General features: G+C 40.7%; 1 protein-coding gene across 4 annotated transcripts in view; it reads left to right on the top strand.

Annotated features, from left to right (window-relative positions):
* The window catches only part of LOC143029602 (uncharacterized), a 108,657-nt gene that overhangs the window by 84,091 nt on the left and 6,756 nt on the right, over nucleotides 1-17,810 (top strand). For all 4 annotated transcript variants that reach the window (XM_076192327.1, XM_076192326.1, XM_076192325.1 and 1 more), the window contains exons 11-19: nucleotides 146-228; nucleotides 5,671-5,789; nucleotides 5,901-6,045; nucleotides 6,963-7,145; nucleotides 10,656-10,720; nucleotides 12,164-12,315; nucleotides 15,548-15,761; nucleotides 17,253-17,343; nucleotides 17,673-17,786. In XM_076192327.1, coding sequence (XP_076048442.1) covers nucleotides 146-228; nucleotides 5,671-5,789; nucleotides 5,901-6,045; nucleotides 6,963-7,145; nucleotides 10,656-10,720; nucleotides 12,164-12,315; nucleotides 15,548-15,761; nucleotides 17,253-17,343; nucleotides 17,673-17,786 — 1,166 coding nt within the window. The remainder of the gene's footprint in view (nucleotides 1-145; nucleotides 229-5,670; nucleotides 5,790-5,900; nucleotides 6,046-6,962; nucleotides 7,146-10,655; nucleotides 10,721-12,163; nucleotides 12,316-15,547; nucleotides 15,762-17,252; nucleotides 17,344-17,672; nucleotides 17,787-17,810) is intronic.

Here is a 17,810-nt window from a genome sequence, read left to right as displayed (position 1 = left end):
GTGCTTGACTTTGATTTGATTTCCCCCTTATAAGAGGGAAGAAGCCCCTGTTATATATATAGATAGTTATGTAAGTAAAGATTAATGATGGATAATGAGACTGAAATTTTAGATAAGATTAATGAATTTATTTTATTTTTTCCAGAATGAAGTAAAAAAATCCGTGTATAGTAAAAGGCAGCAGCTGGCAAAAGCTTTTGATCTGATTGCGACAGATGTCAATGGAAAGTAAGTTTTGTTAGTCACCTCTAGATTGCATTGCATATATCACATATGTTACCATGTATTTCTTACATAAAATCTGTACAGTGAAACAAAAATACTCCAAAATCATTTGAGGTATATTTTTTTTAATTGGGTGATTAAAAGGTGAAGTAAAGAGAAATGGTGTTCTTTGCTGCATTTCTTTTGACTCAAATAGTGGGCAGGAAATGGAGATAACCCTTCATCCACAAGGATCTAATTTGGATGGCTTAACAAATGGGTTTTTGGATGGGTGAAGGGTGTATATAAGCTTTGATTCAGCCATCCCCATCTTATAAAAGGAAAAGGGCTTTTTAAGGGTAATTGTATTTCATACAGTACAAAGCTATTGCCTTTTTTTAGTATGTGGGGATGGAATGGGTGGAAGTGGATTTTATGTCTTTTTTTCTATTATTATTATTATTATTATTATTATTTTTTTTTTTTCCTACCTCCCTTGTAAGGGGAAAAAAAGTCTTTGGTATATATATATGTATGTACCAAGTTAATTGTATGTATCTATATATCAAGGGATTTTTCCCCCCCTATAGGAGGTAACCAAGTCAAAACCCATTCCCACCCATTTCAGTCCCATTTCAGTCCCATCCACCACCCTTGCCTCCTCCTCATCTTAGCTTCTCATAGATGAAGGGTCATCCCTATCTCCCACCCACTGCCTTGGGTCAGAAGCAATGCAGCAAGACACAGTGCATCCACAACAAGGCTGCTGCACTTAATTGGTGGTTCCCCCCCTTCTCCATCCCCTCATCCCCTCATGCAGAAAATATAGAAAATGGAGAGAAATCTCTTTGGGCTGCCTCAAAATATTCATACATAACCACTCCCTACTCTCCCCCCCCCATCCCATGCCCCATCCCTTGCATCACATACATACATACATATACCAAGGCTTTTTTCCCCCTTACCAGGGGGGTAGCCAAAAAGGACAAGGCACAAAAACATTCCCACCCATTTCATCCCCGAAAACACTCCACACCCCTCCACCCTCCCTCCCATCTTAGCACCTCCTAGATGACAGGTCATCCCTGCACCCTGTCCACTGCCCTGGGTCAGAAGCAGTGTTGCAGGACACAGCACATCCACAGCAAGGCCGCTTCATTAAATCGGCGACCCCCCCTCTCCGTCCCCCCCATATAAAGGAGAGAACGGGGAGAAATCCCTTCGGGCTGCGTCAAAAATTTTTGCTCACACACACTACCTCACCCCCATTCCCCCATCCAATCCACCTCATGCATCACATTTTCCATATACAACCATTCTCCATTCACCCCTGTCTTCTGTCCTCTCCTGTCCTTCCTCAACCGACATTCCCCTCTTCCCCAAAGCCCCCTTCACCCCATCCATCCATCTCATCCTAGGACGTCCCCTCATGTTCACTCCCTCCACATCTGTCTTCCATACCTCCTTTACTAGTCTTTCTTCACTCATTCTTTCCATGTGTCCAAACCATCCTAATACTCTTTCATCCACCCTATCTCCCAGCTCCCTTTCCACCCCTGTTCTCCTCCTCACTTCCTCATTTCTCACTCTATCTAGCCTAGTAACCCCCATCATACTTCTCAGACACTTCATCTCAAACACATTAAGTTCCTTCTCTCTTCCTCTCTCATGTTCCATGTTTCTGCTCCATACAGTGCTGTTGGCACAATCACTCCATCATACAGTCTCCTCTTAGCATCCATTCCCAGATTCCTATTCCTCATTACACTTTTTAAACCACCAAGGCATTTACTCGCTTCTCTCAATCTACATTCTACCTCCACCTTCACTCCACCCTTTCCTGCCACATTTGCACCCAAATATCTAAAACTATCCACTTCCTCCAGTTGCTCTCCCTTAATGCTCACTTCCAGATTACTGCCACTTTCACCCCTTGTACATCTCATCACCTTACTTTTACCCACATTTATCTTCAGCTTTCTTCTATCACACACTCTCCCAAACTCTGTCACCAGCTTCCTTAATCCCTCCTCCGATCCTGCCACAAGCGCAGTGTCGTCCGCAAACAACAGCTGGCTCACCTCCCACTTTTCTCCATTTTCCTTAACCATCTCCAATCCCTGACCCACTACCCTTGCATTCACCTCTCGCACCACCCCATCCATGTATAAGTTGAACAGCCAGGGTGACATAACGCATCCCTTGACGAAGTCCCACCTTTACCTCAAACCACTCACTCTCTCCATTTCTAATCCTGACACAAGCTCTACTACTCTCATAAAAACTCTTGACAGCTCCCAGAAGCTTTCCTCCTATCCCGTATATCCGCATAACCTCCCACAGTGCCTTTCTGTCTACCCTGTCGTAAGCCTTTTCCAGATCCATAAAGGCCCAGAAAACATCCTTCCCCTTACCTATAGCTTTCTCACATATCTGTCTTACCACAAAAATCTGATCTACACAACCTCTACCTGTCCTAAACCCACACTGTTCCTCACCAATTACTCCCTCTGTTCCTCTCCTAATCCTCTCAATCAAGATCCTCCCATAAGCCTTCCCAACTACACTTAACAAGCTAATCCCTCTAAAACTACTACATTCACACTTGTCCCCCTTTCCCTTGTAAAGTGGAACTATACATGCACTCCTCCAGTCCTCTGGCACTCTACCTTCTCTCCAGCAAACATTAAATAACCTCACCAACCAGTCCACCATCACTATACCTCCTTTTTTAAGACATTCTGCATGGCATCCATCCAGACCAGGTGCCTTACCTGCTTTCATCATCTTAACTGCTGCCTTCACTTCATCCTTCCTTATTTCTCCTCCATTTTCCTCACTCATCACTCTCATTTTCTTAGCATTTCCCACTGCAGCTATCTTTCCCTCCCTATCCTCCTTCACATTAAGCAACTCCCTAAAATATTCTGCCCATCTTCCCCTTACTGCCTTCTCCTCCATTATCATCTCTCCATCTGCACCTTTTACCTTTTCTTCTCTACTTGATTCGCCTCCTCTTCCTCTCTTAATTTCTTTCCAAAACATCTTTTTATTACTTTCAAAATTTTCTGTCATACTCTTACCCCATTTCACATCTGCTCTCCTCTTTGCCTCCTTTACCTTTTTCTTTACTTCTCTTTACCTTTTTCTTTACTTCTCTTTTCTTTTCCCTGTACGTCTCATATGACTCCCTCGTCCTACTTTGTAACCAATCTGTGAAAGCTCGCTTCTTCTCTTCTACAACCTTCTTCATTTCCTCATCCCACCATTCACTACCCTTCCTTCTATTTCCTCCTGACCTTCTTGTTCCACACACCATCCTTGCACACTTTATGACTCCCTCCTTGAACCATCCCCATTCCTCCTCCACACCTACCTCCACTCTATCCTTCACTCCCTCCCACTCCTTCAGCTTCCTCTTGTACTCCTTCTCCTTTTCCTCTTCGTTTAGAGAGTTCACTCTAAGCACCTCCCTACCTTTTGTCCCTTTCCTCTTCCTCCATCTGTCCTCCACTCTCAACTTACCTTCCACCAGAAAATGATCTGATATTCCCCCACCCTCTCCCCTTAACACATGTACATCCCTAACTCTTCCTATCATAATCCTATTTACCACTACATAGTCCATTAAAGCTCTATCTACCACCTTTCCCTCCACCACCCTCTCCCATGTGTACTTATGCTTGACTTTCTTCCGAAACACTGTATTTGCTATCATCAACTCTCTAGACACATTTCCACCATCAACTCTCCACTACGATTCTTTCCTGGAACTCCACATTTCCCAACCACTCCATCAATTGGCTCCTTTCCTACCCTAGCATTAAGGTCTCCCAGTACTATGCACTCATTTAAATCTATCCAAAAGGCCTCCCTTTCTTCTACATTATTCTCACTGCCAGGCCCATATGCACTTACAAAAACCCACATCTCCTTTCCCAGTTTCACCTTCATCCACATTATCCTTGAGGAAACCTCCTTCCACTCCACTACACATTTACCTATCTCTTCACTTACTAGTATAGCCACCCTTTCCCTCCCTCGCCCTCTCTTCACTCCTGATAACCTCCCACTTACACTCCCAAACTTACAATTGCCCTTCCCTTTCAGCTTAGTTTCATTCAAAGCCAACACATCCATCTTTCTTCTCACAAACATACTACCTATCTCTTCCCTTTTACTCTCATCTGTACCACATCCACGCACATTAAAAGACCCAAACCTTAGGGTGCTGGACCGAGGCCCTCCAGCCCCTCTTATGCCTCTGCCTTTTTTTCTAGGAATGTGCCCTGTAGGGCTACAAGGAGAGGGATGCCTAGTCCCAATCCCCGCCCCTTTTTTTCTCGCTTCTTACGATCCAAGTGGGAATACTTGGTGGCAGTATTCTTTTCCCCCATCACATTATTATCTATACACAGCCACTCACCCTATCTCCTGCCTACTTCTTTCCTTGCTCAACAGACATTCCTCTTTTGCTCAAAGCCCTTTCTCAGTTGTCCCCTCAAGTTCACTCCATCCACCTATGCCTTCCACACCTCGTTTATAAATATTTCTTTGTTCATTCTTTTCATGTGTCCAAACCATCCTAATACTCTTTCATCAGCTCTATGTGCCATCTCCTTTTCCCACCCCGCTCGCCTCCTCACCTTGTTTCTCGTTCTATCCAACCTTGTAAAACCTACCATGCTTCTCAGACATTTCCTCTTAAATACATTTAAACTTTTCCTCTTTCCCTGTCTTAAATTCTAATTCTCTATTCCATACAATGTCATTGGCACAATCACCCTTTTGTAATTTACTTCTTGCATCCATTCCTAGATGGATGGGGTGAAGGGGGCTTTGGGGAAGAGGGGAATGTCTGTGGAGGAATGACGGGAGAGGACAGAAGACGGGTGAATGGAGAATGGTTGTATATGTATGATGTTGTGATGCATGAGGTGGAATGGGCAGGGAGATAGGGGGTGAGGTAGTGTGTGTGAGCAAAATTTGACGCAGCCCAAAGGGATTTCTCCCAGTCTTCTACCACCCATTCCATCCCTGAATACACTCCACACCCCTCCACCCTCCCTCTTATCTTAGCACCTCCTGGATGACGGGTCATCCCTGCACCTTGTCCACTGCCCTGGGTCAGAAGCAGTGTCGCAAGACACAGCACATCCACAGCAAGGCTGCTTCATTAAATCGGCGACCCCCTCTCTCCGTCCCCCCATGCATAAAGGAGAAGACGGGGAGAAATCTCTTCGGGCTGTGTCAAAATTTGCTCACACATACTACCTCACTCCCCATGTACTACTCTCATAAAAACTCTTGACTGCCTTTAATAGCTTTCCCCCAACCCCATATAACTGGAATACCTTCCACAGCACCTTCCTGTGTACCCTATCATAATCCTATTTCAAATCCATAAAAGCTCCAAAGAATCCTTACCTTTTGCTAAAGCTTTCTTACACTAATTCTTTTTTTCAGAAACTTGGTTACACATAATCGTTTTGTGCAGCTCTTACAATCTCTACCAGATAAGCGAAACCCAGCTCTCGTCAATGTTTTGTGGATTGTTCTTGACTCAGATATTAGTGATGGCCTTGGTACTGTTTGAATGCCTTTGTATGAAATTATCATGAAAATACTGTAGTGTATTTTGTCTAGATATTATTATGTCAATGTTACTTTTGGTAAAGTATTTTATCTCCTTGCAGACAAAGCAGAATTCCTAAAGCTTGCTGATTTGTTGAATGTGGAAGTTTCAGTTGTAGTGGACAGAACTATTCTCATTGCGAGGACATTCCCAGGGATTTACAATTCCAGAATATCGAAATTCATACAGAGAATGGTTAGACACAAGTAAGTGGAATTCTTTTGAGCTGCTTTGTTAAGTACATTTCCATTTTTTCTATACAAAATGTCATTCCAAAGTAATTCCATCATTATGTATTAAGATGTACACTTTCATATAGTTTAGGCAGGAGTGAGGGGAAGAGTGTTGTGGGAATGAAAGAGGTGATTCAAAAATGGATAGTGAGAAATGTGGAGGTAAAGCAGAGAATGGGGACAGGAAAGAATCTGTTGGATTGGTTAGATCAGAGAGTCCTCAGGTGGTTTGGGTATAAGGAAAGAATGAAGGAGGAAAGACTAGCAAAGAATGTTGAAAACAATTGTGCGGACCAAGCTTGAGAAGAAGACCAAGAATGGGATGGATGAGGTAAAGGGGTTTTTGGGTGCAAATGGAATATCTGTTGAGCAAAGAAGAGATAGTGTAAAAGATAGGAGTGAATGGATGGAGATTTTGAGTAGATCATTTAATCTAACCATTGCCCCAGATCTTTCATGTAGGAAACCCATGGTCATTATGAATAGATGAAGGGATAATGCAGCCTAAGGGGATATTCTTCTTATCTGCTTCATAATTATTTGAGTGGATGAGGAAAGAGTGCATCATACAATGAACCAGTGAGGGTCAACTAGATTTGGTTGTTGGGCCCTGCTGTGGAAGAGCTCTTGCTCACTGCATTGTCTGTGTCCCTAGCAATGTTATGGAGGTACAGAGTGACCACTCATCTGAAAGGTGATGAGATGAGAGGGATGGTTGTGAGTATGGACATGAGTTTTGACTTGGTTGCCACCTTTTAAGGGGAAAAGGCCTTCAGAACATAAACTGGAGAAACAGGAGCATATCATCTGTCACTGTTAGGATTTAATGTGTTTCATGGAGGAAATGTAAAGAAAAAGCTGAAGTGAATGAATCTGTCTTGTCTTTTCAGATTATTCCAGTACTTTTTTGATGTGCTGATTTTGATTAATGCCATTGTCATTGGTCTGGATGATGACTCGAAAGAATGGGGTGATATTGCAGAGTGGATATTTTTATCCTTCTTCATGCTGGAAATAATGCTCAAATTATATGTATATGGCTTCACAAAATTCTTCAGGAAGACATGGAATGTGTAAGTACTTTTGGTTGACTTATTTTATCTAATGAATTCATCAAATCATATATGGCATTGGACTTCATCTGATGAAAACATTAGAACTCGTATTATAGGTATGAAAAATATTGTAATGCATTAGGTAGAAGTGCAAGAAATATCAGAGTGAAATGATGTTTGAAATAAATGTTTTTTGTATATATATATATATATATATATATATATATATATATATATATATATATATATATATATATATATATATATATATATATATAATACAATAGTTGCCTCATTTCACTCATTGGAAACCCACACCCCCACAGTGGTTGTGAATGGCCTTTTCTGTGAGGATAACCATTGGGCTATGCTGTATCAGTTTAGGAATTTATCACCAGTTTGTAGTATTAAAAGGAGGGGAATAGTTATGGGTTGTCAGGTCTTCTTATATAAAAAGGTGGATATTAATGCATGTAGATTCTGGACCTAGTCTATGGACAGTGTCAACCCCTACAAATGTGAGGTTGTTGATGGGTTTTGAAAATGGGTGGTAGGGAGATGATTCTTTCTGACGTACTGTTTCACAAGACCACCACTTGCCTCTACTGGGTTCCTCTCCATTTGTAGAACAAATATGAACAAATAACATGTTACATGCATACATACACAGTACCTTTTCCTATTTTACTTGTAAGAAGGGTGGCTAAGTCAAAGCAAAGATCAACCCCACACACACACCTTCATCTCTTCCAACATGGCATCTCATGAATGAAAGGTATCTATCCACCACACCATTTTGTCAAAGGTAATACAGTGAGACACAATGCATTGTCTTTGACTTGAGCAGTGTGATAGGGGGACAGTGTTGGTCCTTCATCCATGAAGTGCTAAAATGGGAAGAGCAGTGAATAGGTTTTAGATAGGTGTGGGGTGGGTATATACTTTGATTTGGGGCAGCCCCATTAGAAAGGGAGAAATGCCTTGCAGTATGTATGTATGTAGAAAATTATTTTCTCGTATTTGTTCTACAAATACAGTGGGACCAACAACATGTACCTTGGGGATCGGTGCCACCTGCGTAGAGCCGGTGGCCAGGGGTAGTTGCTGCCGTTTGGCCCCCAACTCTTTGTCAGACTATATACCCTTCATAGACAGTCAGCAAAACTCATAATACATAGTCTCAAGCACTCATCTGCCTGTGGCCCTGATAACATAAGCAACATCCACCTAAAACACATTGGACCACAAGGTATACACGCACTCACAAACATTGCAAACTACAGCTATTCACACAACACTATACCCGACATCTGGAAGCATGGTAAAATAATCACCATTCCAAAACCGAACAAAGACCCAACAATCCCAACATCGCACCATCCAATCACACTTCTCTGCACCCCCTCTAAAGTCATTGAACGCCTAATACTTAAACTTGTCACACCACATATTCCCCTTGCTGACTCACAACACGCTTTTAGGCCACTACACTCCACAAACACTCTTCTGACAAACCTCACACAAAGAATTTTAGATGGCATCAATTCAGATAGGCCCCACCAAAGAACACTTCTTATAACATTAGACATTAGTAAAGCTTTTGATGCTATCCCCCGCCACAACCTAACAAATAAAATATATAACACAGACATGCACAATAACACCAAAAGATGGCTGGCCAATTATCTGGCAGGTGGGAATGCTTACGTGTCATATAATGGCCAATCATCGCACATCAGAAACATTAAGAACGGAGTACCACAGGGCTCGGTTCTATCCTCCACACTATTTAATCTATACATGCATGACTTACCCACGCCAGACACCTCAGAAATACAAATCTCTTCCTACGCAGACGACATAACAATCACATGCACACATCGTAACACAGACAAAGCTGCAGAAATAATCCAGCCATACCTTGACACACTCAACACATGGTTCATCACAAACAGACTCAAAATAGCTCCAACCAAATCTACAGCAACACTTCTCACCAACTGGACAAAAGAACACAAATACATACCTCATCTCTACATCAACAACACTCTAATACCACACACAAACACACCGAAAATTCTTGGTGTAACATACGATACATCCATGTCTTTCAAACAACACATCACAAGCATAAAAAACAAATGCACACCCAGACTTAACGCACTTAAGTCAATCACTGGAACAACATTTGGACAAAACAAAGAAACTAATATAACAATATACAAACAATGCATACGCTCAGTGTTGAATTATGCGAGTCCTGCATGGGCTCCTAATCTCAGTGAGACACACCACAACACCCTTCAAATCATACAAAACAAAGCCCTAAAAACAATTACAGGCTGCACAAATACAACACCTACAGACCATTTACACCATGAAACAAAAGTCCTCAAAGTCAAGGACCACCTCGACATGAGGGGCACACAAACACTTGCCGCAGCCACCACAAACACATTACACCCGCTACACTACATAGCAGAACACACACACACACCAAGAAACATTAAAACAACACCCAAAGACCTTTATCACGCACAGATACTCTCTTCTCTTCCTCCACAACCACCAAATACCAGCCTCTGGAAACATATTCATAATCATATCACTCACCGCTCCATTAACACACTGAAAGACAACACACTGCTGCATGCCAGACCCCCTGATATCCACCCTTCTGAATCCTCTCTCCCACGAAAGGACAGAGTCCACTTGGCCAGACTGCGGTGCGGTCACCACCCAGCACTTCTAAGCTACCAGAAGAGGCTGGATGACCGCGTTGTGAACAGCTGCCCAGGATGTAACACTTCACCCCATACCATACAACACATAATGGAAGACTGCATTATACACAATCATGCACGCAAACAACACAACATACGCTCTATAAAGGATTTGTGGGAAAACCCAGTTTCGGCTATGGCATTCCTTGGGGAGACGGGACTGCTCGGACAGACAGTCTAGGGAACGACAACAACAACAACATGTACCTTGAAATGATAGTTCTGTGAGATGAATGTTCGAGAAAATCGTCTTCCTGACACCTATCTTCAAAAATATATCAACACTTTTATCTCCACTTGGAAGTGCAATCCCTTCTTTCTGTGCAAATTAAACTCTTCACATACTCAGTCACATTCACTTGTTTATTTGCCCTCTGTGGCTACAGCAGAGGTAGTCTCGTTATCATCAAATCTTTCAACCAGGCAAGTCCTCCGACAAGTTGTGTATATTTAGGACAAATGAAGCATTACTCGTGGATGTCTAGATCTTTTTGAGAAGAGACTAACATCATAGACAGGTGCTTACATATTACTTTAAATGGTGTTTAACAAGTGTAACAAGTTAGGAATGTTTGAATTTAGAGATGAAGAATTTGCTATTTATGTTGTATGTAAGTAAAGATTTTTAAAGCTCTGCCACCTTGTCTATGTACATTACTGCAAATGCATACAATCACCTATGTCCATATGTGTGAACCATTTAAGGTGTAACTGTGGAGAACCATACTTCCATTTCTATCCTCAGGTTTGACTTCCTCGTGATTGGATCAGCCTTTGTCATGGGTCTTATAGAAGAAATAAATTATGAAGGTATGATATAAAAGGATTTGAATCAGATTTATTTTTGTGTCATTCAATATCTTAAACAGAAATCATAAGATATAGTTCACTTAAACAGATCTTACTATGGACACTGTAACATAACCCATACCACCACAGATTAGGAAATGCAGCAGATGACATGTATTCTCTGTTTGGCTGCTTCACATGTGACCAAGTACATTTGTAGACTTGAGCACTGGCAACACACAGATATGACAACAACATTATTACATTGAAGGTCTTAGTGCAGAATCCTGAAAGGGCAATCAGATTCCTCCAAATCTCCATTATCAGTCCCCTGACACAATGGATTGACTAATAATAACAACAGCAACTTTGTATATTTTTGTCTTGTTTTTTTTATATAAGTACATTACATTTTACAGTTATCTATCTATATCTGTCCATATACCAAACTATCAGTAGTTTTAAGAAAAGGTTAGACAACTTTAGGGATGGGGATGATAGGTGGTAATGGACATGGAACTGCCTAATGTAGTCTTTATGGTCTCTTGCAGTCTCCTTCATTCTTATGTTCTTATGTATGTTCTTATAAGGGAGGTAGCCAATCAAGGCAAGCACCCACTCCAACCCTCACTCTCATCCATCACCCGTTGTTTCCCTCTCATCTTAGCTCCTCATGGATGAGGGGTCATCCCTGTCTCCTGCCCACTACCTGGGGTCAGAAGCAGTTATGCTTTTATATTTTCCTTGTACTCTAGTGTTTACAAGATTTACATTATGACTTTTAAGATGTATAAAAAAAAATACAAAAGTGTGATACCCCCTCAAAGAATGTCATTTTTAATAGCATTAACTGAAAGTTATAATATAAATTTACAAAATATACATGCAAATGAATTCATGATGAAAATTTTGTACATGTTAATTGTAGGTTGACTATCCCTTTTTTTATAATATGAAAAATTTGTTTGTTTTTTTATATCAGTTGTTGACTTGAGTTTCACAGACTGGAAACCCACAGCCCCACAGTAGCTGTCAGTAGTCCTTAGGCCATCCCATAGATATCAAAGGGAAGAAAACTTGGACTGATGTTTGTGTTTTACTGTTGGACTCTTTCTGTCACACCAGCTAAAAAGAGTAGAAGGAAAGGAACAGTCACTGGTTGTTAGCTCCTCTGTTTAAAAATGGAAGAAATATAGATGAAGTTGATAGGGAGAAATCCTGTTCCAAATTCAAAGACTGACTCAGCCTTTCAGGGCTGCACCTCCAAATGGAAGTGAGGAAGGTGACCGTGTTTGAAGATGGGCAGCTGGGAGATGACTGTTGTTCTTCTCATAGAACCACCTCATGCAGAAACCCATTGTTGCATCCTGTCCTTCTATACATATCATTAGATGTATTTGTATGAATTTACTTTATATTTATGTAGGATATGAATTAAATCCATTTCTATTGCTCTCTTAATAGCCCAGGAAAGTCGTGTGACCTTAGATGTGCTTATGGTGCTACGTGTTCTGAGGCTTGTCAAGATTGTGGGAAGTATCAAGAGGTTCAGAGTTATTGTGCTAACCATTAACAAGATTATCCCATCCCTAGTCACCTATGGTGGAGTTCTCCTTGTAAGTGGTATGGCTTACTTTGAAAAATAAATAAATGAATAAAAGAGGAACAGTTTTTTTATGATAAAGAAGTATATATTTTTGTATATATGATATTCAGATATATTTAACAACTTTAGTACAGATGTATATATTATATAGTGTATGTAAGTTACATTGAAATCAGCTGTATACAATCAGTCCTCAGTTTTTATGGGTTAACTGTATATGACTGACTATCTGCAGTGGATGCCATTAATAAGTAATTTGGTGATTTTTAGCACTGGCATGGTTCTCATGAGTCAATTCATTGCCCCTGGTTTCTCTTGTAGAAGGCCTGTGGCCTTCAGGTAACTGGCAGTGGCCTCCAGGTGGGTCTGCAAGTCACTCAGGGAAGATTTATTGTGTTGTTGTCTAGGGATTGTTAGTGTGGGGTGCTATAGTATGAGGTAATCTATGTAAATAATAGGCTCAAGGGAACAGACCAGACATACATACATGTATATACCAAGGATTTTTCCCCCTTACAAGGGAGGTAGCCAAAGTCAAAAAGCATAATTCCTCACCCATTCCACTCTCATTCACCACCCCTCCCTCTCTTCCTCTTATCTTGGCTCCTCCTGGATGATGGGTGATCCCTGGATTTTGCCCATTGCCCTGGGTCATAAACAATCCAGCAAGACACAGCACATCCACAACAAGGCCACTTCATTTAATCAGCGAACCCCCTCTCCATCCCCTCGTATAGAAAAAGAGAAGACAGGGAGACATCCCTCCGGGTTGTGTCAGAATATCATTAACACATAACCACTCCCTAACCCCACCATCCCCTACCCAATGCTTTCTATTACAAAGGATTACAAAGGTGGAGCATGCTGACAGGAGACCTTTTGGTCCATATCTAGGTCGGATTATCCATACACAACCATTCTCCACTCACCCCTATCTTATATTCTCCCTTCCTTCCTCAACAGACATTTCCTTCTTTCTCAATGCTCCTTTTACCCCAACTATCCATCTCATCCTTGGTTGCACCCTCATGTTCACTCCATCCACCTCTTCCCTCCACACTTCTTTTATTAATCTTTCTTCATTCATTCTTTCCATGTGTCGAAACCATCCCAATACTCTTTCATCAACCCTATCTCCCAACTCTTTTTCCACCCCTGCTCTCCTCCTCACCTCCTTGTTTCTCACTATCCAGCCTAGTAACCCTTACCATATTTCTCAGGCATTTAATCTCAAACACATTTGAACTCTTCCTCTCTTCCTCTCTTCCTCTCTTTTGTTCTATGTTTCTGCCCCATTCAGTGCTATTGGCACAGTCACTCCTTCATAGAGACCTCCTCCAAGCATCCATTCCCAAATGTCTGTTTCTCATTACACTTTTTAATCCTGCAAGGCATTTGCTTTCTTCTCTAAATCCACATTCTACCTCCACCTCCAATCCTCCCATTCCCGCCACATGTACCCCCAAGTATCTAAAGCTATCCACTTCATCCAGTCTCTCTCCCTTAATACTCACTTCCAATTTGCTGCCATCCATTCCCCTTGTACATCTCATCACCTTACTTTTACCCACTTTTACCTTCAACTTTCTCCTTTTGCACACAATCCCAAACTCCATCACGAACATCCTTAATCCCTCCTCTGATCCTGCTACAAGCAGTGTCATCAGTTAAGAACAACTGTGTTATCTTCCATTTTTCTCAATTTTCTTTAACCATATCCAGTCCCCTTCTTATTACCCTTGCATTTACCCCCCACACCACCCCATCCATGTACACATTGAACAGCCATGACATGACACATCCCTGGTGAAGTTCTACCTTTACCTCAAACCACTCACTCTCTCCATTTCTAATTCTAACACATGCTCTACTATTCTTGGAAAACTCTTGACTGCCCTTATCAGCTTTCCTCCTATCCCATATATCTGCAAAACCTCCCACAATGCCTATCTGTCTACCCTGTTATAAGCCTTTTGCAACTCCATAAAGGCCCGAAAAATACCCTATTTTGTTCAAGTTTTCTCACATATTTGTCTTACCACAAAAATCTGATTCAAGCAACCCCCTACTTTTTCTACACCCACACTCTTCCTCACCAATTACTCCCTCTGTTCCTCTCCTAATTCTGTCAAGTAAAACCCTCCCATAAGCCTTCCCAGCTGCACTCAACAAACTGATCCCTCTGAAACTACAACACCCACTTTTGTCCCCTTTTCCCTTGTAGAGCAGTACTATATGGGCAGTCCTCCATCACTCTACCCTCTTTTAGATAAATATTAAACAACCTTACCAGCCAGTCCACCATCACTGTACCTCCCTTTTTTTAGACACTCCGCATGACACCCATCTAATCCAGGTGCCTTACCTGCTCTCATCATTTTAATAACTGCTTTCACCTCATCTTTTCTTATTTTTTTTATTTATTTATATTTTCTTGTTTCTTTTCTTGTTTCTCAAACATCTCCCCCAACACAGACCAGACAAGGAATACATTCTATTGGGCCATATTATTTCATTATCCATTTGCATTTGTTCTCCATCCACTTGTATCCTTTACCCTCTATTCCTTGCTCAAAATTCCTCTTACATCCACTGTCCTCTTCATTCTGTCCATCCACCTAATTCTTAGTCTTCCCCTTTCCCTCACGTTCTCTTCCTCATTTTAGCCAAACAAAGAAAATGGTTATAAATATCCTTAGGGTTTATTATATGTCACTAATTGAAGTTGTTGAAGTACCTGTTGGAAGCTCACTGGCTTAGCGGGTTAGGGCATCGTTACTTGCGGTGAAGGTCAAGAGGATGGCGGTTCGAATCCTGCCACTGGCAAAGTTGGACCAAGGGCATGGTTCATTAGATTCCACGCTACAAAGTCCTCTGTAAGGTGCACCGTCCTAGCCTTTAATGGGGGGGAGTTTGTGACGTTAAACCATATCATCATCATTTATATGTTAAATGGCAAGTTGTTACTGTTATGGCTTTCAAGGGCCATGCCATTTGGTTGTAGAAATTTGCTTTTCACAGGGGTATTGGAAACAGAATCCATGAAAACCCAGGTCTGATTTTACGTTTGCTTTATAATAATTTCTCATTGTTTATTTGGTGTCCTTTTATTATCCATCTCCATCGTCCCGGTAGGGGTTTTATCGAGGTTGTAAATATATGTTTGAAGATGTACATAGATATGGTTTATATACATATCACTTATTGACAGCTTAACTCAGAATGTTTCTTTTTTGTTACAGGTGTTTTGTTACATTTTTGCCATCATTGGTATGGAGGTGTTTCATGGTTTGGTTGTATTTTATGGTTATGATGAAGGAAGCAAACCATTTTGTGGCAATGAAGCTCTTGTGTCTACAGACTTCTGGCATGACCACTACTGCAACAACAATTTCAACGACATCATCCATGCCTTCATTCTTCTTTTTGAACTAACAGTTGTTAATCAATGGCAAGATATCCTTTTATCACTATTAAATTCAATCTAGTGTACTAGAAAAATTTAATGATGTTCTCATCTCCTACTGCAAAAGTGAAATTTTCACTAAATTAAACTGATTTTTTTTCATTTACTATAGTGGAATATCTCCCAAAATCAAAATGCAATTATTTTAAAGTTTACAACAAAAACATTATGGCCAACGGACTTGCTTGTATCTGCTCAACTTCAACTTCCCAACTCACTAACAAACTACATACTGGTAGGTGACATGAACACATACCACCCAATTTGGTTAAATACACAAAGCAGATCAAATCTATCAACTGTGGACCTCTTCTCCCAATATAAGAGTTAGCTAGCCAAGGCATTTACCCACCTTTCATCCATCCCATATCCAACAACCATATATTTTCCCTTTCATCTTAACTCTTTGTGTATGAAGACCCATATCTGCCCCTGACCTACTGCTAAGAGGACGGCAATTATAGCCTAGACTTGCCGCCCACAAAGCTGACAAAATAATAATAAAAAAGAGGTTGAAGAAGCCCTAAATATTTTACCATAATCCACTGTTTTTGCAATAGAATCAACAAAATATGAAATATTTTCCCTTATCCTTTCTGCAATAGGGACATTAAATAGAAATTTTAAAATCTATTAAATTATTTTGCAAGCCAGTAGCTAGGGAAGAGAGAGGCAGTATGTTTGTGAGAAGATAGATGGATGTGTTGGCATTGAGTGAAACTAAGTTGAAAGGGAGGGGCAAGTTTGAGTATGGGGAGTGTAGTTGGAAGGGTGTCAGGAGTGAAGAGAGGATGAGGGAGAGAAGGGGTGGCTATACTAATAAGTGAAGAGATAGGTAAATGTGTGGTGGAGTGGAAGGAAGTTTCTTCAAGGTTAATGTGGATGAAGGTGAAACTGGGTTCACTTAGAACTTTGCCCCAGGGCAGCACTTAGGTATGTAAGGGCTCTGCTGATAGTTTCAACCACTCCTGGTTATACAACAAAATTCCAACAATCTGGAAAAGAGCACATATAATCCCCATATTAAAAAGAAAAAAAAAAATGGCCTCCTATAGACCACATACAACCATATCAAGTTGCGATGAGTTAGTTAGAACAAAACCTAGTCATAAGTTGATGACTACCTGTACATACATAGCAAAAGGCCTTTTACCCCCTATCAGGGGAGTGGACAAGTCTAATCTTACATCCATCCTAAACCTATTCTATGCCCATCCAAAACTCTTTTGTCTTATCTTCCATCTTGGCACATCATGAATAAAGGGTCATCCCAGTTTCCTCTCTTACCACTTGGGTTGGAGGTACTGCAGCAAAACAGTACTTCCACAGTAGTGTCTTCATATAAATGACCATGAATTTATGAAAGAACTTGGCTTTTTGGTCTCATAGATAAATAGTATCATCACCAATATAACAATATGGAATCATGGTTATCTACATATTGGAGTCTGCTATTTGTTTTTTTCCTTAACAAGTGACACTGATTGCATATGGGTATTCTGCAGTCACAACACATTGGGCAAGATTATTCTTCCTCAGCTTTCATCTGGTTTGTGTCATCATTGTACTCAAGTAAGTTCTTCAAAATGTATGCATGAGAACTGATAGACAAAGTAAAAGCCTTTATTAATTTTTTCTAAAGTTCTTTGACCACATTTCAGCTTCAACATCGTGTCATTTGATGGGGTATGTGTTTTATGTATTAAAATGGGTTAGAAGTAGAATTATATTTTTAATGTTTATTATGCAAAAAAATACAGGATTTGTTATGTAATGAGAAAATGTACTGAATGTATATTTTAAATTGTATTTCCATGGAAGTGCTATAAACATAGCACAACATGATTATCTTATTATAGTCTCACAGATAAAAATATTCTTAATATGAATTGCTCTTGTAGCATTTTCACAGCATTTGTCCTGGAGGTGTTTATGCTAGAGTATTCTGCATGCCAAGGTCATCTAGAAACTCAGCTAGAGAAGAAAATTCAAGAAAGGGGCCTTTCTATGAAACAGTAAGTTTGTACTTACTCATATAC

This window comes from Oratosquilla oratoria, chromosome 11 (assembly GCF_046742065.1).
Source record: "Oratosquilla oratoria isolate Oo_2021 chromosome 11, ASM4674206v1, whole genome shotgun sequence".
In the NCBI taxonomy this organism is placed as follows: domain Eukaryota; kingdom Metazoa; phylum Arthropoda; class Malacostraca; order Stomatopoda; family Squillidae; genus Oratosquilla; species Oratosquilla oratoria.
This window is presented reverse-complemented; position numbering and strand designations above follow the sequence as displayed.